Here is a 23705-nt window from a genome sequence, read left to right as displayed (position 1 = left end):
CCAAAATATTATTGTTTATCTTTATTTACTTCCCAAATAATGTTACACCTTTTCCAAAATATTATTGTTTATCTTTATTTACTTCCGAAATAATCTACGCAATTTAGCAAAATATCGTTGTTTATTTTTAAAATTGGAGCTCGCTTCAAATATTTTTCTATCCTGGTATGAGAATTCTAAATGTTTCAGTGGGTGTTTAAAATTTCATAGCTATATTTCCGCAGTATGTGCTCCTTGATTTCCGTCGCGAGTCCTTATTATTACCCCCCCGGGTAGTTTTTCAAGATCGAGGGCAGAATGCGTTTAGGCGCGTAGCGGTCTTAATGGCGGTAAGTACTTGCAATTTTCAAATTTTCAAAAATTTTTTTCACCAACTTGCGGCGGGTTTAGAATTTTTTCACTATTTTTTTCGAACTCCCCGTGGCCTAATTAGTCAGAATCAAGTGTTGGTTGGGTTAGGTAGGTAAAGTAAAATCCTACCTACAGCGTCAACAATTATAACACATGGAACAGCCATCCATAAGATACACCTTCCCCATTCTTGAAATGACGCGGCGAAATATTTATTTTTTGATGGGGTAATCATTGCGTGGAATAACTTGCCAGAGCATTTTGTCTCCTCAGGCTAGCGATATTCAAACATTAACTCAGGACCACATAATTTTACGAAACTACATGGCTATGGCTCAAAATCCTCTACCTGTTCCAGATGGGCTAGTGAAGTTTTATTAGCCTCTCATATTTAAAGTAAAAGGCCGGGTAACATAACATTAAACCGGCAATTTTACAGAATAGCTTCTGGTAGCAGATCACTTTTGTTTTTATGTTTATTATGTGTAATATTGGATGAAAAAAATTATGGCCCAAAAATTTTTCGGCGCAAATGATTATTGAAAAAGTTACAAGCTTTTAATTCTTTGGCGTGCGCAAAGGCTTAGGGATCCATGTCATTGGCTAAAAGCCTAAAAAAGCAATTATAAGTGGAAAAAGGACCATACACGTATAGGAGTCACGAGTTAAGATCTCTGCAGACGAAAATACCAAAACCAAACCTAAAATAACCTAACCAAGAATAATATATAAATATTTTGGAAAAGGTGGCAGCTAATTAATAGGAGAATATTTTGGAAAAGGTGGCAGCTAATTAATAGGTGAATATAATTTTGGTAAAGGTGGCAGCTAATTAATAGGTGAATATAATTTTGGTAAAGGTGGCAGCTAATTAATTGGTTATTTTCGTCTGCAGAGATCTTAATTCGTGACCTCTAAGCCTTTGCGTAAGCCAAAGACTTAAACGGTTGTAACTTTTTAAATAATCATTTGCGCTGGAAAATTTTTGCACCATAATTTTTTTCATGCAATTTTACATATAATAAACATAGAAAGAAAAGTGAACGACCTCTACCAGGAGCTATTCTGAAATATGTCCCATTATACCTTATAAGAACGGCCTTTTCGAGGGCCTTTTTCTAAATATAAAACGGAAACTTATGAAAAAAAAATAATAATCTCTTATTACAAAAAAATTGTGTTATTTCGGAATTCATTTAAATTTTTTCGCCATTTGTAATTTACTCTTCGATTCTGATTTCACGAGAACTGCAAGACATTTCATGCGTATAAAGGCAGGCCCCTTAAAGGGGCTGTCCGACCCCCTTTCCTTTTTTACCCACCCGCTATGTTAAGCTCTATGAGGAAGATCGTCGTTTGTCCCACTGTTCGAACAGCCCCTTTAATTTGCAGTTAGAATTAGGCGCCCCAAATAGTGACATTTTTTTCAATCAACTCAAGATTTAGAAATATTTGGCAAGTATAAAATGAACCAATTTGATACATTTTCACATAATTGGTATTTAACTATTAAATTTTGAATTTGTGTAAAATAATGTATCTACAGTACAACCCAAACCTTTTCTTGATTCATTTTTGAAGGAAAAGGTCGGAAAACAACATTTTACCTCAATACAAAAGAAAAAAATAATAATAAAAAAGATCTCTTATTACAAAATAATTAGCATTTAATTAATCATAAAAATTAGGGCTACTACGCCGCCATTGGTTTAGTAGCTTCTGCTAATTCGAACCTGATAAGCTCGTGATAGAGCGCACTATGCCCCACCTTACCCTTACGTCTCTCAGCCTGTGAGGATTAAACCAATCCCTCTAAACCAATAGCGGCGCAGTAGTCCTCGTTTTTAAGACTAATCAAATGCCCAAAACAGCTAAATTGAACAGAAATCACGAAAACTTTTCAATTTTCGTGTCGGACACAATCCAGATCGAGATATGATCAGTTTTAATATGCATCAATTGAATCGGATTTTGTAACTACACTCTCCCACTAATCAAGCATTTCAGCCTTGAGCAACTTTGTCTCACAAAGGTCCTGGCAACACTGTAAACTCTTAGTAGTTTAAAATATTAACATTTTTCTCCATTCCTTAATTTGCTTGTTCTTCGAAAAATGTTCCATGTTTCGAAACACGTCTTCATTCAAAGTTTAATTTTAGGAAAGAAATGTGTCTTCACAAACTGTCTTTACGCAAAGCCTACATGAATTTGGTCAATTCTCAAAGAGTTGTTCTCGGAGAGGTATTTGCGATATTTTTGAACTATTCCTCGTTCTACTATGAAGTTAAAAATTGCAAAATTGATTTAGGAAATGGATAAGGAAGATTGTTACTTAAGCAAAGATGACAAAATGAAGAAACTGAGGAACAAGGTAATAATTGATAAAATAGTTGACGTCATTGGTTTCTCATCTTTCTTGCTCGTCTCTTTAAAAGGCATTCTGCCTGAAGGTCCCAGGGAAATCTGCTGTAGTAATGGAATCTTATTTGAATTTTTCAGTTTGACGTTTTAATTTCAAACGTGAGGAAAGAGCGAATGGGAAATGAATTAACTATTAATGAGCAACGAGAGAATATTGACCTTCTCAATAAGGTCAGAGAAGAATTGAAAAACAAAGTCAAAGATCTGAAGGTAACCTATGAGGTTAGATATTAGCAATATTCTTTTATCATTGTTAATTGTCTAAAACATTAGGAGAAAAATGGAGCAATTCAAAAGGCTAACGATGTATCAGTGAAAGTTGAACCAGTTGATTATGATTCAGAGCCAGATAGCCAAGCATTATCCCTTCCAGTTGCGGAACAGCAACAACCTCAATCTCAAAAGGAAAGGTATTGCGAGAGAAAAAAGGTGTATTCATTTTATTGTTTCCACGGACTATTTATCACAATTTATTTGTATAGTTCGGAAGGACTCTCTACTGAGGCCAGGAACCGCAAGCAGCCTGGTGTGTAGATTTTCATTTTTAATGAAATAATGAAATACTGAAAGTCTCCCACAAGTCACTCGCTGGGTGCAAAGTTCATTGAACCAAACGCTGATGAGCTTGAACCAAAGCCCCGAAAAGTTTTACGGCAAATTTTAAAAGCCTTATTAGTCAGTGGTGATAGTATGAAGTTGGGCAAGCTAGTTTTTGGAATCCTTAATGAATGTAGATTATACGGCAATGCAATGAACTGCTTCGAACAATTTTATGGCTTAACATACAAGAATGAACTCTACTCGACCCATGTTGGCGAAAGTAGCGAATCTGATTTTATTTCGAAACTACTGCTGATGCCAATCGAAAAGATTAAGGCATCGGCCCAAAATAGAAAATATTTCGAATTTCCCAACAGTCTTTTGATGATCGACAGAGCATGCTGGGATATAACTTAGATAATCTGATAATCTAACCCATGTTCCAACCTGGACGTACTTTTAGACTCAACTATAACCTGTTTCAGACTAATTGTTAATGGATCAATTTGGTTGACTTTTAACCTGTTGTTACCCACGTATATCGTCATTTGAACCACGCATTAACTTATTTTTTATTTATAACTTTAACTTTCTGCTTTCGGTAAGGTTTAGCACAAAAATTCACCCCTATGTCAAAAAATTTGGTTCTCTTAAGCCTTTATCAGTTTTAAGGAACAATAATAAACTACATACAAGACATTTTCCATCAGTGCTAAGGAGAAATAGTTTAAGCGAAATTACTCTTGTAAAAATATAGTTTAATGAGACGGGAAGATTTTACACTCGTTCTGCTCTGTGGCTTGGTTTGGCGCAAACACAGGGGCTACACCCCAGACTATTTCTTTCGGGGGTTTCTAGAATTTACAAGGATTAATATAGTGGCGTTACTTGGTCCAAGTTTATATTCAGTGAGTGATAGAATGCAACCCTTGTGTATTATTTCTATTTTGTACATTTTGTATGGAACTATTAGTTATTACAATAGGTGATTGATAAGATATAACACCAACAACAAGCCTCGCATTGGTTTAGAGAGAAAGAAACTACTTCTTTTCTTTAATGTTGTGTCTTCACACGCCTAATTGGCATTCCTTATTTTATCAAGCGCCCTTACAGAATTCTATATACAATATAGATAATGTTAATTTGTAAACTACGCGTGAATATAACTAGGAAAAAGTAGACGCGACTCTGGGAATCTTTCGCGCGCTCCCCGTCCCCACAGTGTAACGATAATAAGTGGGCGGATACATAAAAAATGGTATGATACAAGTTAAGACCACATCCTATAGTATCATCGCGATTTCCTCGTGTCGTATCTATATTTTCCGGATGTTACGTGATTATTTCCTTAATGAAATATAGTTTTTGCTTTTTGTAGATAAATCCAAGGAAAAACATAATCCTGAAGACAAAAGAGGTCCAAACCATCACATAAAAATTCTTACTAGAGAAAAAATCTTCAAATGTGATCAGTGTGAATTTTTGAGCACACAGAAATGTAATTTGACCAGACATGAACGCATACACAGTGGTGAAAAACCTTTCCAATGTGATCAGTGTGATTTTATGTGCGCTGACAAGAGTAGTTTTATCAGACATCAACGCGTTCACAGTGGAGAAAAACCTTTCCAATGTGATCAGTGTGGCTTCGCTACCAAGTGGAAGTCCGTATTGATCACACATCAACAACTTCACAGTGGAGAAAAACCTTTCCAATGTGATCAGTGTGACTACGCATGCGCGTGGAAGTCTATATTGATCACACATCAAAGCGTTCACAGTAGAGAAAAACCTTTCCATTGTGATCAGTGTGATTTTAGATGCGCTGTCAAGGGTAATTTTATCAGACATCAACGTGTTCACAGTGCTGAAAAACCTTTCCAATGTGATCAGTGTGACTACGCTAGCGCATGGAAGTCTGTATTGATCTCACATCAACGCGTTCACAGTGGAGAAAAACCTTTCCAATGTGATCAGTGTGACTACGCTAGCGCGCGGAAGTTCGGATTGATCACACATAAACGTAATCACTCTGTAGAAAAACCTTTCCAATGTGATCAGTGTGATTTTGGTTGCGCTGTCAAACGTAGTTTTATCAGACATCAACGCGTTCACAGTGACGAAAAACGCTTCAAATGTAACCAGTGTGAATATTCCAGCACTCACAAGAATAGTTTAATCATACATCAACGCATTCACAGTGGTGAAAAACCTTTCAAATGTGATAAGTGTGACTATTCCAGCGTACAGAAGCCTAATTTGACCAAACATCAACGCATACACAATGGTGGAAAACCCTTCAAATGCCATCAGTAAGACTTTAGGTGCACTGGCAAGAGTACTTTCATCAGGCATCAACGCGTTCAAAGTGGGGGAAAGCCCTTTAAATGTGCTCATTGTGACTTTACTAGCGCATGAAAGTTCGTTTTGATCACACATAATACCCTTCATAATAGAGAAAAACCCTTCAGACGTACATGACTGTTGTGAATTTGTTAGTAAATATAAGAGTTTTTTTTTGGGACATGTCCGCATTCACAGCGGTGAAATACCATTGAAATTTGATTGCACGACAGACATACATTCACGGTGGAGAAAAACCCTTCAAATGTGATCGTTGTAAATATTCAAAATTTTTCAAAATGAAGGTATCAAGTAGTAATAGTGGAATGTCCATTATTCATTATACGTTAATACTGCTTTTTGAAATAATGTAAATATTTTACTTAATATGCTGATTTTACTGTAACATAATTTTAATTGTTTGAGTTGTCCCATTTGTAGAAAGAAAATGTTGTTCAAGAATTAAACATTCTAACTAATATTAAAATTCATTAATCGTGTTTAAATTAAATCAATTTTCAGAAGGTAATTTCAATTGAAGTAAGTTACCTTACCTTGGAACATTCTGAAAAATATAGTCAATTCATGGGGCAACATCATACTCCGCCATTTCTTTCATATGAGCTGAAATTAATCATATAACCCTTGCTTGTATTGTGAATGAAAGATCTATATATGTTGAAACGTCTTCAATAATATGTTTTTGGGTCTTCGGGAGCCTTTTGAATATATTAGAGCCCCTTAAGAGACCTTGTATTAGACATATCAAAAAGATATCTAGAAACAGAGCGCCGTGAGAAGTCTGGTGTTAGACATCACTAGATATCTAGAAATACAACGCCCTAAGAGAAGCCTAAAAAGTAGGTTATTAAGCAAAGACCATTTCTCAGAAGTCTTAGAAGTAGAGCGCCCCATCTCAGAGGTCCGACATTCCCGAAAAACGTGCGGGATTTCGTGATTTTGCCAATGATTACGATAAAGATTTCGTGATTTTGCCAATGATTACGAGAAAGATTTCGTGATTTTGCCAATGATTACGAGAAAGATTTCGTGATTTTTGCCAAAGATTTCGTGATTTCACGATTTCACAAGGATTAAAGCAGGAATCAGGGAGGAGAGACTTGAGAGGGAGTGTCAGTGGCGTCGCTAGGCCTTTTTTGGAGGGGCTATAGCCCCCCCCAAATTCCAAACTTAGCCCCCCCCCCCAAAATAATCCGTAAACCCTACCAAAAATTTGCTGTTAGCAACCTAAAATTCTGTAGCAATATATAAAAAATTTTCAATATCAAACTGTAAAATTTTGAAGAAAAAAACAGATGAAGACAAGTAAAATGTTTCATGTTCTTTCAAAGGGAGTCCCAATAGTGTGGACTAAAAGCTAACCAAAACTAAAAGAAACTAAAGACGAGTGAAAATCCTTCATAATCGGTTCCGTAGTCCTTATCAATAAAAGGTTGTACATCTTTAAAATACGAATAATTTCACGTTGACACAAATTTGCGGATAGTTTTAAAGGTCTACACATTTTCCAAAGAACCCATTATGCAATTTTTAGCCACATCGTAGTAGTACTGGCCGGGGTTTTCGCTTTCGTTATCGTCAGATTTTAGCTTAAATGGAAACAATAGTGGTAGCTGAGCTCAGTTAGAGGTTTTATTTTAATTAAAAAAAATTTCATACCGCACCCGGGAATTGAACCCGGCTGGCTGGCGCAGCAGCAAGAGACGCTACCACTGTGAGGTCGGACACTTCTGATTTTTGTTTAGGGTCTTTGAATTTTTTTCTTTTTATTTATGTGCTAATTAAATAGATAACGATGTGGCTACTATTAAGTCCCAGCCCTTGGGCCATCTTGTTTATATTAAGTTCTTATAATAACTTTAAAATAGTTTGCCCAGATTTAGCCCCCCCAAATTTCAAACCCTAGCGACGCTATTGGGGAGTGGTAAAGTGAATAGGCGCCTTCGTTCGCTTCGTGGCTAAAATCGTCTCTCTCTGGCGCTGACTCGGGGCCTCATCGGGGTGTCCGCGCGCATGCGTCAAATTTAAAAACCGGCTTTGAACTAGTAGGGGAAGGTCGTGTTTGAATTTCTGCCATGGTATGATGGTTAACTATAAGAAGTGTTGTTTTTTAATTGTTCAAGTAACCCTAAGTATTTAACAAGACCCGACATGGTAAATATCGTTTACAAACCATTTCACAAACCAAAAACAAAGCTTGAAATTTATTGAAAGTGAATAGAAGCTACTGGAAATCGGTCTTCCACAAGCTAATATCCATCTTTTACATTTTTCTATCTGGGTTTTTGGCTTTGGAAACGCGTGGAAGGATATTCCTTTCATATATTTTTAAGCGAATACCTTGAATCATTCCTACAACCGTTTCAAAAACAATTTGGCATTTTCATTAAGCCTCGGTTTCCTCCCAACAGACGTTGATTGTTGGTTGAACAGAGTGAGTGGGGCAGCAGTCAATGGAAGCGGAAGCAGGCGGCAAATTCTCTCTGCTGGCGGTAGTAAACGACGTTACTCGCGCCTGCGCCTTAGCTAAAATTGTGGAACGGAGATAAAAATTCCTACCCCCACTTTCTTTCCCATTTGCCACTGTATGTCGGTTTTTTTAGCATTAGATCAACACTCCCTCTAACGTTCCATACTCCCTGCTATAACCAGGCGGCACCTAAGGTTTATGCCGTCCCACCGTCTCCCCTCAGTTCGAATAGGGCGAACGGGAGCGTGGGTAATAAGGCGGTGGCACAGGGCAAATGACCAGTTTAAAAATCGCCTGGACCAGTTTAAAAATGAAATCGGAGGGGGTTCAGTTAAATTCAATTGGTATGCCCTACACTAGTTGCAATTAAGGAGATGAGAATCATTCAAAAGAGGAGTTCAATTAGAATCTATGTGCTTAATTTGAAGGATATTGACCGTTTTCATGATTTTTCCCCGCAAAACCCCGTATTTTAATTAATAATTTCGATTATTTTTGATTAGAGTAAGTCATTTGTAATTGATGAGGTATATTTTATTGATAAAATATGGATTGATTTATTTGATAAAATATGGATTGATTTTATTGATAAAATATGGATTGATTTTATTGATAAAATATGGATTGATTTAATTGATAAAATATGGATTGATTTAATTGATAAAATATGGATTGATTTAATTGATAAAATATGGATTGATTTAATTGATAAAATATGGATTGATTTAATTGAGAAAATATGGATTGATTTAATTGGGAAATATCTACTTTTACATAGCTTATCCGTAAAATTATTAGTTTGCTCTGAAAATGGTTATAGGTATTTTTGTGGGTTAATTAAGTCTTGAAGAATCTCTGATATTTTACAGACATGCTACTGCTAGAACATAGACTCTAGGACAGGGTTGGAAATAAGGTGAATTTTGTTAGTGGTCCTCGGGACTAGCGACCCCTCATGTTGGAATTATTAAACTGGTCCTTGGGACCAGTGACCCTCGCATTAATTATTATTTTACCGGTCCCACTATAAATTAAATTTCCAAAATGGTGAGAATAAAAAGCACGTAAAGACACAAAAGTAAAGAAGCTGAAAATTCTAATTTATTTTGAATTTTTTTACTGTAGGAAAAAGTAGCGTATCAAAATTAAAAACAGTTAACTTTTACTTCTTACTACACTAACTTCATCAGGCCATACTCCTTCGTCCACATTGTCGGCAACGTTGATGCGAACAATAGCATCACTACCCAGACTCTGAGAAATGGAAGTGTTAAAAAGGTGTTAAAACGGTGTAAACACCGTAAAAACACCCAAAAGAGAGTTTTATTACCTTGAGTTTTTAGGGGCCAATTTAAAGTGTAAATTCGGTGTAAAATAACACTATTAAAACACCGTTCGAAATTAAACATGAAAAATTATATTACTGCTTGTTTCTTGAATAAGGTCTTTCATTTATTTTTCATTAATGTTTTAATATTAAAGTCAATACAAACAGTAAAAAATTATTGAAAAACGTACTTGTTAAACCTTTTTTTAAAGATGATAATCATGAAAGAAAACAGTTTTATCCTTTAAATAAAATTAACAAAGAAATTGGTAATCTGGCGGTGTTGTACCTTCATAAAACTATGCTAAACGTGTTAGGCGACACTCTTACAGGTGCTAAGCGATACTCTTAAAAAACGAGACTAGGTTAGATACTGGCCTCACAGTAGGGACAGCTTGAGAAGCAAAGCTCTTGCTTTTGTGACATGTTTTATCATTATTTTGAGAAAAATTACAGTATTAAATGGATTTTTTTTTTGTAAAATCTGTAGTGCAAATTAGATTGAACGCGTTTCTGGTGCACGAAAAACTCTTAGTGAAAAGAGAATATTAAATTTAACTAGAACGTCTATATCTACTGCTTGAATATTATAGCCTCCAAAACTAATTTAATACCCTATGCATTTGTACGAATTGAAAACTTTCTGCCTTTTTCAGAAGTTTATAAACCCGTAAAAATTACTTTATACGCAACAACCCTCGCTTAAAGAGGTATAGTTCTGCATGTGAGAACTTTCCTCCTTATAGGTGATGAAGTTCTCTCAAGATGGAACCCTGCTATGAATATAGCATTAATTGCTAATAATACTGCAGAATGGCGGATAATCAAAATTTAATTAAACAGGAAAACCATCCTCGATATTTGAGTTATGCGTCATGAGTGGTCAAAATGTAGCTACTATAGTGTTTTTACGTCATCGGTTTTGCTCTTAAGTCTAGGAAAAGTACTAGAATTTCTACTATTATCCTACCAAATAATCTCCCACTCTTAAAGGTGTGAAGCGACACCCTGAAAGGTGCTATGCCGCACCCTTTAAGGATTTGCACAACACTAATATGAGAGTAAAAATTCACTTTCAGTGCGATAAAAGAGTTAAAAAGGTGTTAAACTGCACCTCTGTTGCACAATTTTATACTTATCTTTGCTCAAATAAGTGTTATTAAATCCCTTCAGGGGTGTAAATGTACACCTGTAACGGTGTCAAATTTGGACCCATATAAAGTACTTATAAAGGTGTTAAATCACACTCCAATTTCTTAGAGTGCACCACAACGCCATCGCTTCCTGCAATAAACACAATCAACTCACCAGCTTCGACATCGATTCCTGCTACGACTATAACGCACTCAAACGCTACTCCACCGCTTTCAACAACAACAACCTACTCAACAGCTTCGACACCTCCCCTTGGGACAACTCTAAATCAACTTAAATAGCTCCAGTACAAACCCAACCTAGTGAAACAACACTGAGTACCTTACCATTACACCAACCAGGGGTAAATGACGAAAGGAGTTAAAGACGCTAGCTTCCGTAGTGTAGAATACAGTGGGACTTTCAAACGTAGACACAGAAAAGAGAAAACGCCTCGGTCGCGCCGTCTATAATTCAAAATAAGTATGATATTTTCTAACCAATAGCGTGGCAGCAAAGTTTCGAAAGTCATGCTGGGATATCCATTTTCTCCTGTCTGCTAGTGTTCGTCTGCTTACTACTGAGTGACAACTAGGCTTAGAGTAAAGTTTATTCATTAAGGTGAACTATAAAGTTGGTAAATTAATTATTCGTTAATGAAATGGAATTAAATGGACTCATAAAGTTTACAAATGATCAAATAGAAAAAGAAAACCCAAGTGAAAGGCGTTTGTTTATAATCAACAAGTTAAAAAATGGCCCTGCTCCAAATATCTCGGAATTTCTGTTGGAATTGGTTGATGTTTACAAAAAGTTGGAAGTAAAAGTATATGATGAATTTCTCAAGCCTAAATCTGCCCCTAAAAAGAAAAACAGTAGTAAAAACCCAAATGAAAATGAACCTGAGTGTCGTAAACAAACTAAATATGCAATGGCAAAGTTCATGTTTGATTACCATAACGAAGCGGCTTTGGTGAGAGAGACATATTTAGACCACTTCAAAAATTTAGTCTCAAATGATAAAACGTCTGAGTTAGAATCAGTTACTTCATTTTATATGAGTAAAGTGTTCGAATATGGTCAAGTAGTTAATCTGAGACAAAATTGGGCTGACAGTGCTGATGGCAACAGTGCTAAGATGAAAGAAGAAAGCTTAAGTGGAATACTTAAACTTGGAGGTGGTGGTTTGGCTGGAATTAGAAAAGTTGCAGTGAAAGGAAAGAAGAAAACTCTTTCAGTAAAACAAACAATAGAGCAACATCAGTTTTACAAGATGACTGTTCAGTTTAAAATGACGAGTGTGGAAAAAGAGAAAAATCTTCCGTTGGATCTAAAAGTTCTCGACCAAGGAGGCCTACTTTTTCCAAAAAAAGGGTTCCTTCCTTTCATTAGAAAAGTTAATGACGTAACCAGAAGCTACGCAAACTCTAGAAATTACAATAAGTATGGAGTCAATTTGATTAAAAAAACAACTGAGCAAATTTTCAGCCTGAAAAAAGAACTAAGGGATTTATATAATGATGGAATATTAAAGGAGAACATTAAAGTTATAAGTGAGGAAGTTTCTAATAAATTTTTTGAAACCTGGTTGAGGAAGATGGTGCATTGTCGTATTCAAGAGTTTGTGGGTAGCTATTGCAAAATGCAAAAATCAAAGAAAACTGACGTTAGTTTAAGGGATAATTTATTAGCACTATCTAGTCGGGGATCGAAGGATGCCAATAAAACAGTGAAGTCAAAAGCTACAAAAAAGAAACGAATCACACCTGAAACTAGTCAAATAAATACTGTCTACAAAGCTACCTTAACAGGAAAACCTAAAGGTGTCACTAGACTGAAAACTGTCAATGTAAGACAAGCTGCTGGTCCATCAAACTATTATGAGCAAGATAGTCCAAACTCAATTAATAACCTATCCCCTGGCCTGTCTGGTTCCGAAAATTCCGGGAAAACAAGTGAGCAATTAAAAACTAAAACTGTGAAAATTAGCAAGCTTCGAAGAAGCAGACGAATTGCTGGTAGAGTTCTCCTAAAGGATTACTAACCCCTGCTAAACTGTGATACAACTAGTCAACAATTAAATGATTCCTAATTCTGAGATCATACAAACGCAAATCAATAAATAATTCCATAGAATAAAAATAATGTGATAATAAATGCTCTAGATCCCTGGTTCCTATTAAAGATTAAATTCAGATTTAAATGGCTTTAATCAGATATAAATAGCTTTAATCAGACTTAAGTGACATTTGGCGCTGATAAAATCAATGTTCCTTGTTTATTTAAAATAAAATGTGGGTCAAATATTTTAAATATTGTTTTTATTATAAAAAATCCAATTTTAAATTTAAGAGAAACAGTGAAAAAGGTATCATATTATCGGGATCCGTGGTTCCAGGATTAAAATCATATTTAAATGACATTTACTCCTGATAAAATCAACGTTCTTAGTTTCTTTAAAATTAAATTTGGGTTAATTATTTTTAAAATATATTTTTATAATATATTTAAAAAACATTTAAGGGAAATATGGTTCATTTATAGAAAAAATATAGAAGATACACGTGATTCAACTTGTTAAACTCCCGCTTAATTATGATTTTCATAAACTGATTTTTACAAGTCCCCAGATCTAATATATAGAGGTGCATCTCTGTAGTCTTTGTTTGAAGAGTGTCTACCCGTAATATTTGCTCGTACTGTCACAGCTTTACGGGCGTGGCTGTAGTTTACGCTTGAAAGTTTACTTCCTGTTGAATATTTGAACTGCGCGAATAAGCTTTCAACAGCGCTACCATTTATTCGCGAAGGTGAAATAAAATATCCTCGATTCCTTGAAAGAAAGTCCAAAGCTAACCCTTCCATTCCAAATACGCAAATTCTAAGGAGGTCCCATGTTTGCCAGGAGATATATTCAGTTTGTGTCGCTTTGTTTGGTTGGAATGTAGAATTTTCATTTAATAATTCACTGGCCCACTCCTCAAAAAACGTATATCCCTCCCTAATTGATTTCAAAATTAATGAATCTTTACAGTCGATTTTTCCCTTATTTAGTAAACCATTTTCAAAAAGCTTATTACAGGCTTGCAAGTACAAATAACATTGCATAGCTCCAGAACGGCTATCTTTAGTTGCGCTGCTGTCTTGTGAATGCGTGTACAATTCTGATAACACTTGAGGTTGCTGCATGATTTTAGACGGCTTTACATTTAGTTTTGTCCACGCATCTCTAATAATGTAGCTTTTTAAAAGCCTTGGTACAAAACGCATTTGGCCGTTCTTTGCCCTTTCCTCCTCCCTTTTATAAAGATCTTCTATTTGCTTCCATCCAAATTTAACTCCTTTTCTGGTAAAATCTTTTGGCCCATCTTCTCTAGATGCGTATAGTTGGCCAATGAAATTCTTTAAATCATGAGTAGGGCAAGTTATCCAATAAATATATCTATCTATAGCAAACGGGTGCTTAAATTTAGGGGATACATCGAAGTTGTATTTGCCATTTTCTTTTTTATATCCAAACGCCCCTTTAGTGTTCATTGTCAACTTCATAAGAGAAAGATTGGAGCTAGCTCCATCGCAAACCAAGCCGATAACTTTGAAATTAAACTGTTCAAATATTCTTATAACTTCGTAAAGGTTTGTCATCATAAAAAATATATTAACTGAGTAGCTTGAAGAGTAATAAGGGCCTATTACGTCAAAATTTGAGGACATGTCTCTCCATAAAAATTGCAAAATATACTGAGCCGCGGTTGGTGTTTTTTTGTGAGCATTAGAAAAGACGTCATGCAAGCTTGGAAATTCCTCTTCTGTCATGGCCAATCCCATAAACGCGTGAGATTTTGAATTCCATATGACTTGGTCTATAACTTTCACTTCGTCGAATATGAGAACACCTTCACCAAGGGGCTCTTTTTCTCCTTTACTTATTTTTTCATTTCTGAAGGAAGAATATTTTTCAGATTGATCCTTCATGTATTTAAAATCAATTCCAGGTTCACTGTCGTACTTTTTAGCTTTGGCTCTCACAGTGTCAAGACTAGGAAGTTGAAGAATCCCAAAGTCACGTATTGCTTCAAATGCTGCTTTACTCCTGGTGTAAATGGCCAAGGCAATTCTGTAGGTTATTATATTCCAGCGATTTTGTTTAGAACCAGACTTGTTTTTAATTTGGTCCTGAAAAAAATTCTTTACATCTTCGTGATGACGTTTTTCTGAATCCCTTTTCCAAATTGTTTTCAATACTTCAGCGCTGGATGGCAGTTCATTACATGTTTCATTAATGATATCGTCAACCTTTTCTGGGTGGTCTGAATTTATAAGCTTTACAAGATGGCTTAGCTCGTTTGACTGATTATCATTCAAGTTTATGTCTTTTTCTTTAATTAGAGCTTGAAGTTTATTTAGTTTTTCTTGAATAAATCTTCTTGCACTTTGGGCACGATTTAATCTTACTTTTCTACTTTTTGGTGACAAAAACGATAATGGATAATTGCTACTTATTCGCGTTCGTTTCAAATTTCTTGTTGGTGTTTCAACAATTTTTCGTTTCAATACTCTTGACAAGTTTCTTTGCAATAATCTACAGTTTTGACATTTTTCCAAATATTTTTCACCCCGTACTGGTTGTGTCTTTGAAAAAATTACCGGACAATCACTAGATTGGTACCGCAGTGTTGGAGTTATTATTTTTAAAATTTTTGGATTGTTAATGACACGAGTTAATGGAAGTTCATTAATTTTGTTTTTGTCAACGCCAGTACAAAACACTTTATTATTGACTTCTGGCTTAAAGAGCAAAAGTTGAATATATTCTTGAAGTTTTCCTTCATCCAAAGAACTCAAATTGAGAATGTTGTCAATACGATCTTCTTTGAATAGTATTGATAAACAAATTTTCCCACTCTCGGTGACAGTAACAGATATGGGATCACGTTCATCGTTGAAGATTCCAGTAACTTTACTTGAAGTTATTTCTATAGCAAACTCGCCTCTTATAAGCTTTTTCACCTAAAATAAAAGTAGAGAGCCTCATGTTGATATCCAAAAACCATTGGCTTAACCAGGGGTAAATAATGTTATTTACCCCTGGCTTAACGAGAAATATTGATGAAGTTAGGGGGTAAAGTCTCTTTCTAATAAGTCAGGCTAAGAAACCTAATTTCACCAAAGTATGTCTTGAATCTTAGGGTTATACTAGTATGGAAATATAAATCAAACCTTGTATCTTAAAGACGAGTATTCTTGACAATGCAGAATTTTCATTATTTTATGGATGAGGCTTTTATCCGTTGGTAGGTCCATTGAATCATCACCAGACACAGTTTGCACAGCACAGTTAGACACACTTCTATAAGCTGCCATAATATTAGTTTGAATCACCTTGTCTTCAAATTTTGGAAGCTGTGATTGATTTTGTTCCGGTGTTTCTAGTTTTTCTTTTAGTGAAAAGTTACATTGTGTTCCTATGGATTTGGATTCGTTTGCCGATTTTTGGGCCGCGCTATCCAACGATGGTAAAATGTAGCATTGCGTTTTTGCATCCTTCAATACAGTTTTACTTGTTTTAATTTCTTTGGTCACAGATACAGTTGATCCTGATCCCACAGTTCCCACTGGCACTGACTCGGAAAAATAACTAAGCCTTGGCTCACTGGGCCGACTCTGTAACAGCGCACTTACGGCAAAACAAGTTTGAACACATTTTGAGGATTTTCCCGGCTTCAAATTGCAAATTGTTGACTTATCTTTCTTCTTTAAATCACTGTTCACTCGCGATTGAATATAATAATTATATTGGGTTGATTTATGAGACGTCTTGACAACATCGACACCCGCCATTTTACTTTACCCAGAATACCTTGCGGCGCGAGATTTTAAGGGAAAATTTTCAAGGTTGTGGTCTTATTTACAATACGGTTCCAAAGATGGCACTACGTTAGTTACAAATTCTATGACGTTTCAAGGTCCCACTGTATTCTACACTACGGAAGCTAGCGTCTCTAACTCCTTTCGTCATTTACCCCTGGTAATTTTAGTTTACCACTTGACGGTCCATAAGAAGAATGCCTAGCAGACGTAAAAGTTTGCAAAACCTCGAACTTGGAGGCGGTATTATTTTAGTACTGGAGTGGTATTAAGATAAGAAAATAATGCGTGTGGCACGTCTGCGGGGTGGGAAATAAGGATTTTTTAAACTGGACATTAGGCCAGCGATCCCCCTGACCTTGACGTGCCCTGGTCATTGGTCTTGGACACGAGCGACTAAAGCCCCGACACTTTTGGGGGCCGAAAGAGGGGTGCCTTGTGGGCGGGAGAATCTCGTCTGGCCTTCATTGGACGCTTTTCGCAGGTCTTTTTGCGTTTTCTCCTTAAACTGTCGCGATAATAGCGTACAAAGGCTCAAAATGTCAGTCCAACATTGATATTCAGTCAATTCCTCTTCCATTTCTTTATCACTGCGACAAGAAGTATGTATCTTACTACTGGAGAAGAACGTGTTTCATTATTTTCAAAGCTCATGCTTTTAAAACGTAACTAATGTCAATTATTTAAACTAATTACAAAATATTACTGATAATTATGTTTCACTTATTAAAATATGTGTATTGGATGGAATGCTTTTCTTTACGAGTTTCTGTCTGCGTTTTTTCTCGGCTTTTAAGCAGGGCCGGAAATAAGAAAAAATTCTTATAGGACATGTGTCCAGTGACCAGGGCCGGAAATAAGAAAAAAATCTTATAGGACATGTGTCCAGTGACCCCCCATTTGACTGGAAAATTTATTGGACATTGTCCACTGGAGTGTGCAAAAATAGTGTCGCATCTTCATAGTCAAGCTATCAAAACTTCGGAAAATTTATTGGTCAAAATGTCCAGTGACCCCCTTAGTTTTTTAAAAAGTTATGGGACATTTTAAAATTTTATTGGACAATGTCCAGTGTCCTGTGCTTATTTCCGGCCCTGCCAGTGACCCCTCCTTTGACTGGAAAATTTATGGGACATTGTCCACTGCAGTGTGCAAAAATAGTGTTGCATCTTCATAGTCAAGCTATTAAAACATCGGAAAATTTATGGGTCAAAATGTCCAGTGACCCCCTTAGTTTTTAAAAAAATTATGGGACATTTTAAAATTTTATTGGACATTGTCCAGTGTCCTGTGCTTATTTCCGGCCCTGCTTTTAAGTGAAAGAAGCATGGAGTTATTAAAGGGGATATGAAATATATGTAATATTAATAACGGAGATTGAACCCGCCAAATTCAGTTTGCAGTATAGGGACCGTCCATAAACTACGTCACACTCATATGGGGGGAGGGGGTTTCTAAATTTGTGACGGTCCATGTCAAGGGGGAGAGAGGGGTTCTTCGATGCGTGACGTCACATTTAGCATTGATTTTGTTACGAAGTCAGTAAGAGGGCGATTGGCTCTCTTATGTTATAGAAGAAGAAAGACAACATTCCATAGTCCACCGTTACAATAATTTTCCAAAATTGTTATTCCATCATCGCTTAAATAGTAGAAAATTTAAGCAATTATCTACTATTTACACCTTTATATATAGCCAATTTAAATAGCGCATTTAAAATAAACAGCGTAAACTCTCCTATGTCTCTGTTTATTCGCCCCTATTATTTGTGAGGATGAATCAAATCCCCCTGCCGATTGAAATGGTTTCGATTCTTTGGCAAATTTTCTAAATCTCAAGCTTGATAAGTCTGTTTTCGGTGACAGTGTCGAAACCTAAAAAGTGTGCCCCTTTAACTAAGCTTTTTGGAACTTTTTTGAAGCTTATAAAAAGCTCATCCAGACACTAAAATTCTAAAGGTCAATCAGAGGGAAAAAGCTTAAAACGGAAAAGAACTTGAATTTTCAGCCGAGCAAAATATTTCTGAGAAGGCGGCATATCACTCAAGAAATTAATCAAATTAAATTTGTAAATTAACTCAAATCATAGTTCGGAGGGGGTTAAAGAAATGTGACGTGGTTTTTAGGGGAGGGGTCTGAGAAAGGCGTGACGAAGCGTGATCTGGGGGGACGGGGGGGGTCAGAAAATGTTTTTTTTTCGCGTCACGTATTTTATGGACGGTCCCAATTTAAACATACAACATTACGAAAATTTCAAAGACTTGGAAAACTAAATTTTTACTGAAAAACAATTATTTAATTGCCGGTGCATTTTTTTACAAAAAAAAAGCTTTATCAATGTCTGCTTCCTTAAAGAGAGCGCACGCTCAATGGTACCAGACTTTGCAGGATTCGCATTCAACCATATTCACATTAGAGTTTATTTTGGGACACAATCCACATTTCCAGTTTTCACGTTTCATTTGAATGATTTGATCAACCGCAACTGCGGAGTCGCTTGTAAGATAAGATTTTGAGAACTGTACAATTTCTTCAGTTTCGTAAATTACATCGTCCGAAATTTTTTCAGGATCAGCTTCAATCTCTTCCTCTTGGATCTTTCCTGACCCAGAAATTGCTTGCGTAACTTTGTCTTTATCGACGAAATACGACAGAAATCTTTCAATATTTTTTTTCTTTTGTATGCTAAAATTTCTTGCAAGTTTGGTCATTTTCTTTCGTTTTTCCGTTGGGTTTTCAACTAAAATTTCACGAGAAATTGGAGAAGCGGTATAAGAGTGATCATTTTTATCATGCACATCTTTAATTCGACCATCTTGCGTTAAATGACTGATTAAAGATGCTTTCTCTACGATGCTTGGTTTACAGTATCTGACATTGGCATTATTTCTCGTCTTGACAGTGGAAAAGAACCTATTTTGTTTCTCAATATTCTTGTTATGTGGTGTACGTTTATTTGACGTGACAGTGTTCTCGCATGAAGATGTAGATCCAGGCAGTTCTGAAACTGCAGATAAACGCAAAGCTTCCTTAGACCTTGAAAAATTTATTTCCAGGAGAGCCTTCGTAGATTTTATCTGTTTTCTCACGGTTTCTATGATATCATCGTTCTGGCAATTTCTTGCAGCCCCACATATAAGCCTTTTCTTTTTAATCGCCTTTCTTCATTTGTTGTTTATGGGGGTGGGGTTGGGTGTTCGACGTCTTACTAGAGGGGTTAGGAAGATGCAAGACAAACACCTACCTCTTTTTTCACTAATGATTCAACCTCGCTAACGCTAGACAAGATGTTAGAATGCAGTCAGTTGTGGAGAGTTAAGGCCTTTTAACGGGAACGAGGGGCTCATAAAATTTCTGAATCAAAAGTGACCGTGTTTTTGATGGTATGTGTCAATTGAGAATCAAAATAGATTCTAATCCAAATTTTAATATTCAACATAATATTCAATCTTATTCATAAATTTCACACACTTTTATAGGGGTCAAATAAAAATTAAACAAAAAATCAAAAGTAATATCCTCTATGGAATGTCTCCTTTAAGTTTCAAATTTAAATTTTAGGGGTGTTTAGGTTCAAATCGTACAGTTATGCACTAAAATAATAATGTTCAAAAATAGAAAGTTAGGATTTTAAAAAATGAATCAATCCGTCAACCATAATCTCAGTTCTTTAACCATAGTTTCAAATCAGTTTATCAAAATAGTTTGAAGTTTTTAATTTCTTACGACAAGTTGATCCTCTTCCATATTCTTCTTAAGGGTTAAGGGTTCTTTTTTCTTCTTTCTTGTTACGCGATTTAAGGGTTTAATTATGTTTTTTTCTTTTCTTTCTCGATTTAAGGGTTTTACTTCAGGATCTTTTTTCAGGTTACACGATTTAAGGGTTAATTATTATTTTTCTTTTAATATTTCGCGCACTCGCGCTCCTTCTCTTCTTCAATTTAGATGTTTTAAAAAATGTTTCCGAGTTTCTCCAAAAAATTAAGGATTCAAATTGACGAAAAATAAAGGTATCAAAATGAATAAAAAATCTCTCCGATTCTCTTCCAAAACTTAGGGATTCAAATTGATGAAAAATAAAGGTATCAAAATGAATAAAAAATATCTCCGATATAAAATAATACTCCGGACTTTTAAGGGTTTCTTAAGGGTGAGCCGACAGGGTTTCATTAAGCAGTTCAGGAATCGACTGAGGGTGGGACAGGAGGGACTTCGTATATATAACTTCTAGTTTCTCGCAAGGATTTCTGGGACAATGACGTTTGTTGATTGACTTCGGTTTGGCGAATAGTGGACCATATTCATTACGTAGCCGGGCGGATTCATGTTATCAACGAATAGGCAAAACTTTTAAATCTGGGACCTAATGGGGATTGGTCAGTTTAAGGGTTAAAAAAAATGTTCTAGAAGTTTCTCGGGCCAGGTACCAGGATAGTGACTCAAGGTCTTGTTGCTTGGGGTCTAAATCAGCGTGACATTTCTCTGAGTTCTTGGAAAAAGTTTTCGTTGCTAAGTATTTCATTTTGTACTATGGATATAGGGGTATAGGATAGTTCTAGAACGTTCTGTGTCAACATTGAGGGGCTAGTTCCTTTTCTTTTGTACGAAAGAATTTCTTTTCAGTTTTTTAAAGGGATAGGTTTAAGTTTAAAGGGCTAGTAATATCTTTATAATGTTAATTTAAAGATTAATCAAAAATTTTATTTGATTTTTGGGTTAAGATGGTTACACACATAGAGACATTATATCTGCCATCAGATCTTCCTTTTCCTTTTCGAGAGTCTCTTTTTTATTCGATTCCGCTAAAAGATTCACTAGAAAATTCTTGTCAGTGGGTTGTTGTCTTTCATTTCGGGTTGCGTCTACCAACGTATCACTAAGTAGTTCGCCTGTTATTGCACTTGACGTAGGCTCTACGATTCCACTGGAACTTCCTTCAATTTCTGAAATTGGGGCTACTTCAGACAGCATGATGTTAACAAGGTGGATGTGTTTACATATGTTTGTGTTAATTTGACGGTCCGGGAAAGTGCAAGAGAAAGTGTGCACGCATATTTTGCAAACGCTGCAAGTAGAAAAGCATTTGCAGATGATGTCATCTTTTGTCACCGTGTACTTCAGATTATCAAATGCGTCGCTTTCCGTATTTTTCAAGCTTTCTTCACTCGTCACTTCCCAAATTGATCTTCCAGTTTCTTTGACCAGAGTCCTTGGTAGGTTCATAGCTTGATTGTGTCTCTTAAAACCTTCCGTCGATTTCTTTGTAATCTTTCCTTTCGTCAGTTTGATGAACCTTTGATGAGCTTGGCTTCGGTCGTAATCCAATAAGTTTGCGAGACATCGGTCTAGTCTCTTGTTTTGCTTTCCATCAAGGATATTGTATTTAAATAGCTTGTGGAACGCTTCTAAATACATATTTGTATTTATTTCGGAACCAATTCGATAACACGAAGCCCATTCTTCCTTGCAAGAAACCCATTCCTTTTCAAAATAGTTCCCAAGTGTTTCGGTTTTATCGTTTTCTTCCATTTCTCTTAAGCTCGTAGCAAGCATCTTCTCAAATTTTGACTGATCTAACTCGTCTATGAGTAGCGATAATCCTTTGAACAAATGAGAGGCTAATTCTTTGTCCGGAATTAGTGATAATTTTTTCCTGATGTCGTGATAGACGTGCCATTTGCATAGAAGTTTTTTAGTATTACCACCAAATACATTCATCCAACTGTTATAGTATTGAGGGGCTTTATCCGTCATTATGTATTTTGGAATGATTGAAGTAGTGTGTTTCTTGATTTCCGAAAAAAATATCTTCAATATTTCGCCATCTTCTCTGTTGGAAATTAGAAATGCGACAGGTGCGCCTTCTTTAAATTCGTCAATTACTAGTACTGTTATCAGTTTAAAATGATATCCATTTGTCCCATGTGTGGCATCCAAGCATACAATATTTTCTCCAAATTCTCTAAACATGTTCTTCTGAAATTTGGTCATAATGGCTAAAACAAAGTCCGATTTCGCCAAACCAAATACTTCATATTCGGGAATAATATTTCGGTTTTCGTGTTGTTTTTTGTAAAGAAGTATAATGCCACTTTTTTTTGAAGCTCTTCCTGGACGTAAGCATCTACACTGATATGGTCTTCTGGATGTTTTTCGACCGTATTAATTCCATAAGATTTGCATATATTATTCAAATCCTTTTTTTGTGCAATATGTTTTCGTTGAGTGACATCCATATTACTGTTGCGAATATCATCTAGGACCTTTTTCTTAGACACTCCTCCTGCCAACTTGGCAGCGATTATTTGCTTTTCATTTTTCGAAATTCTTAAATGGCATAGGTCATTTTCGTGACCATAATGTGATTTACATCCAACAAGTGAAACTGTACTATTGCAAGTAGATACTGAGACTTTGAGTGTCGCTGTACAGTTACCGTTTATTTTAGAGCTTCCCATTGATTTTGCTTGACGTTGGCCATTTGAATTAGATTGATACTGCCCTGATCTATTACAGTACCAATATTCTACCTTGCAATATTTTCTCTTGCCTGTTTTGTCTTTCAAATATTGTGAAGCCACTTTTCTTTCTTCCTCTTCCTTCCATATCAAAAAGTCTAACGGGAATACCATGCTTTGTTATGCACAAAAATTATGGCGTTGAAATTTTTGGCGCAAATGAATGGTTAATAAAAAAAAAAGGCGAGTGGGAAATTTGAACCTAACCTAACTTAACCTAATCGTTGTTTTTAGGGTAAAAAATATTCAAAAGTGTCGATATCTTCTTTCGGATCATCTTCAAAAAAACATTTACCCAGCCAAAAACTTTCACTACTATTTATTTTGTCATATAGTAATTTAGGTTAGGTTAGGTTCAAATTTCAAACTCGGTTTTTTTTATTATTAATAACCATTCATTTGCGCTAAAATATTTCAACGCCATAATTTTTTTCACACCGAGGGGCTTCGAAAAAAGCTACACAGGTGCTGTTTTTGAAATTGGCCTAAAAATCTTATTATAATGGATGTTTTCGAAAGTTCAGTCAAATATTATGGGTGGAGGGTGTCGAGCGGTCGGACGTTCGGCATTTTAAGCAAGTAGTCCACTAAGCCTTGTGAAACCGTATCGTTAACGTAACGTCACATATCCAAATACGAACAGAACGCCATCTGATAGCGTTTCTTAAACGATGCTTTTGGACATAGGTAATGGGCGCCCTCTTTCGGAT

The 23705-nt window shown here is 35.8% G+C and overlaps 4 protein-coding genes across 7 annotated transcripts; 2 read left to right on the top strand and 2 right to left on the bottom strand.

The window, feature by feature from the left end:
• Nucleotides 1-301: 301 nt before the first annotated feature.
• Nucleotides 302-6149, top strand: LOC149621106 (uncharacterized). Of its 3 annotated transcripts, none has more exons than XM_089855650.1 (7): nucleotides 302-329; nucleotides 2511-2592; nucleotides 2660-2722; nucleotides 2851-2982; nucleotides 3046-3182; nucleotides 3255-3298; nucleotides 4694-6149. In XM_089855650.1, exons 2-7 carry the CDS (start codon nucleotides 2518-2520, stop codon nucleotides 5629-5631), a joined length of 1389 nt encoding a protein of 462 aa, XP_089711776.1. In that variant the 5' UTR covers nucleotides 302-329; nucleotides 2511-2517; the 3' UTR covers nucleotides 5632-6149. The 3 variants fall into 3 exon arrangements, with proteins under 3 accessions (XP_089711776.1, XP_089711774.1, XP_089711775.1); XM_089855648.1 differs by lacking the exon at nucleotides 302-329 and adding an exon at nucleotides 490-1172 and having other exon boundaries at nucleotides 1212-2592; XM_089855649.1 differs by lacking the exon at nucleotides 302-329 and adding an exon at nucleotides 1192-2383.
• A 4820-nt stretch (nucleotides 6150-10969) lies between these two features.
• LOC149621105 (uncharacterized) lies at nucleotides 10970-13450 on the top strand. 2 transcript variants are annotated; one of them, XM_089854174.1, is made up of 2 exons: nucleotides 10970-11231; nucleotides 11315-13450. In XM_089854174.1, the coding sequence occupies exon 2, from the start codon at nucleotides 11542-11544 to the stop codon at nucleotides 12652-12654; it is 1113 nt and encodes a 370-aa protein (XP_089710300.1). In that variant the 5' UTR covers nucleotides 10970-11231; nucleotides 11315-11541; the 3' UTR covers nucleotides 12655-13450. The 2 variants fall into 2 exon arrangements, with proteins under 2 accessions (XP_089710300.1, XP_089710301.1); XM_089854175.1 differs by having other exon boundaries at nucleotides 10970-11243.
• Nucleotides 13451-14977: 1527 nt separating this feature from the next.
• On the bottom strand, nucleotides 14978-15974 carry LOC149621104 (uncharacterized). Its single transcript, XM_089854698.1, has 3 exons — nucleotides 15831-15974; nucleotides 15066-15620; nucleotides 14978-14989 (listed from the first exon to the last, which is right to left on the bottom strand). The coding sequence occupies exons 1-3, from the start codon at nucleotides 15972-15974 to the stop codon at nucleotides 14978-14980; spliced, it is 711 nt and encodes a 236-aa protein (XP_089710824.1).
• A 5228-nt stretch (nucleotides 15975-21202) lies between these two features.
• Nucleotides 21203-23109, bottom strand: LOC149621103 (uncharacterized). The gene is made up of 2 exons (XM_089854697.1): nucleotides 22501-23109; nucleotides 21203-22453 (listed from the first exon to the last, which is right to left on the bottom strand). The coding sequence occupies exons 1-2, from the start codon at nucleotides 23107-23109 to the stop codon at nucleotides 21203-21205; spliced, it is 1860 nt and encodes a 619-aa protein (XP_089710823.1).
• Nucleotides 23110-23705: the final 596 nt, after the last annotated feature.

This window comes from Phalangium opilio, unplaced genomic scaffold (genome assembly GCF_054372755.1).
Source record: "Phalangium opilio isolate 3A_F unplaced genomic scaffold, DU_Popi_V2 ptg000209l_1, whole genome shotgun sequence".
Taxonomy (NCBI): Eukaryota; Metazoa; Arthropoda; class Arachnida; order Opiliones; family Phalangiidae; genus Phalangium; species Phalangium opilio.
Note: the sequence above shows the minus strand (reverse complement) of the source record. Positions and strands in the feature narration are given on the sequence as shown.

Bases quoted from the DNA above. Each gene is read 5' to 3' on its own strand.
- LOC149621106 (XM_089855650.1), top strand. From the start codon at position 2,518: ATGTGTCTTCACAAACTGTCTTTACGCAAAGCCTACATGAATTTGGTC. The intron at 2,593-2,659 runs GTATTTGCGATA...AAATTGATTTAG, and splicing joins AAAGAGTTGTTCTCGGAGAG to GAAATGGATAAGGAAGATTG. The intron at 2,983-3,045 runs GTAACCTATGAG...CTAAAACATTAG, and splicing joins ACAAAGTCAAAGATCTGAAG to GAGAAAAATGGAGCAATTCA.
- LOC149621105 (XM_089854174.1), top strand. From the start codon at position 11,542: ATGGCAAAGTTCATGTTTGATTACCATAACGAAGCGGCTTTGGTGAGA.
- LOC149621104 (XM_089854698.1), bottom strand. From the start codon at position 15,974: ATGGCAGCTTATAGAAGTGTGTCTAACTGTGCTGTGCAAACTGTGTCT. The intron at 15,621-15,830 runs GTTTGATTTATA...CTTTTATTTTAG, and splicing joins ACTCGTCTTTAAGATACAAG to GTGAAAAAGCTTATAAGAGG.
- LOC149621103 (XM_089854697.1), bottom strand. From the start codon at position 23,109: ATGGTATTCCCGTTAGACTTTTTGATATGGAAGGAAGAGGAAGAAAGA. The intron at 22,454-22,500 runs GTTTGGCGAAAT...ACCAAATTTCAG, and splicing joins TCCCGAATATGAAGTATTTG to AAGAACATGTTTAGAGAATT.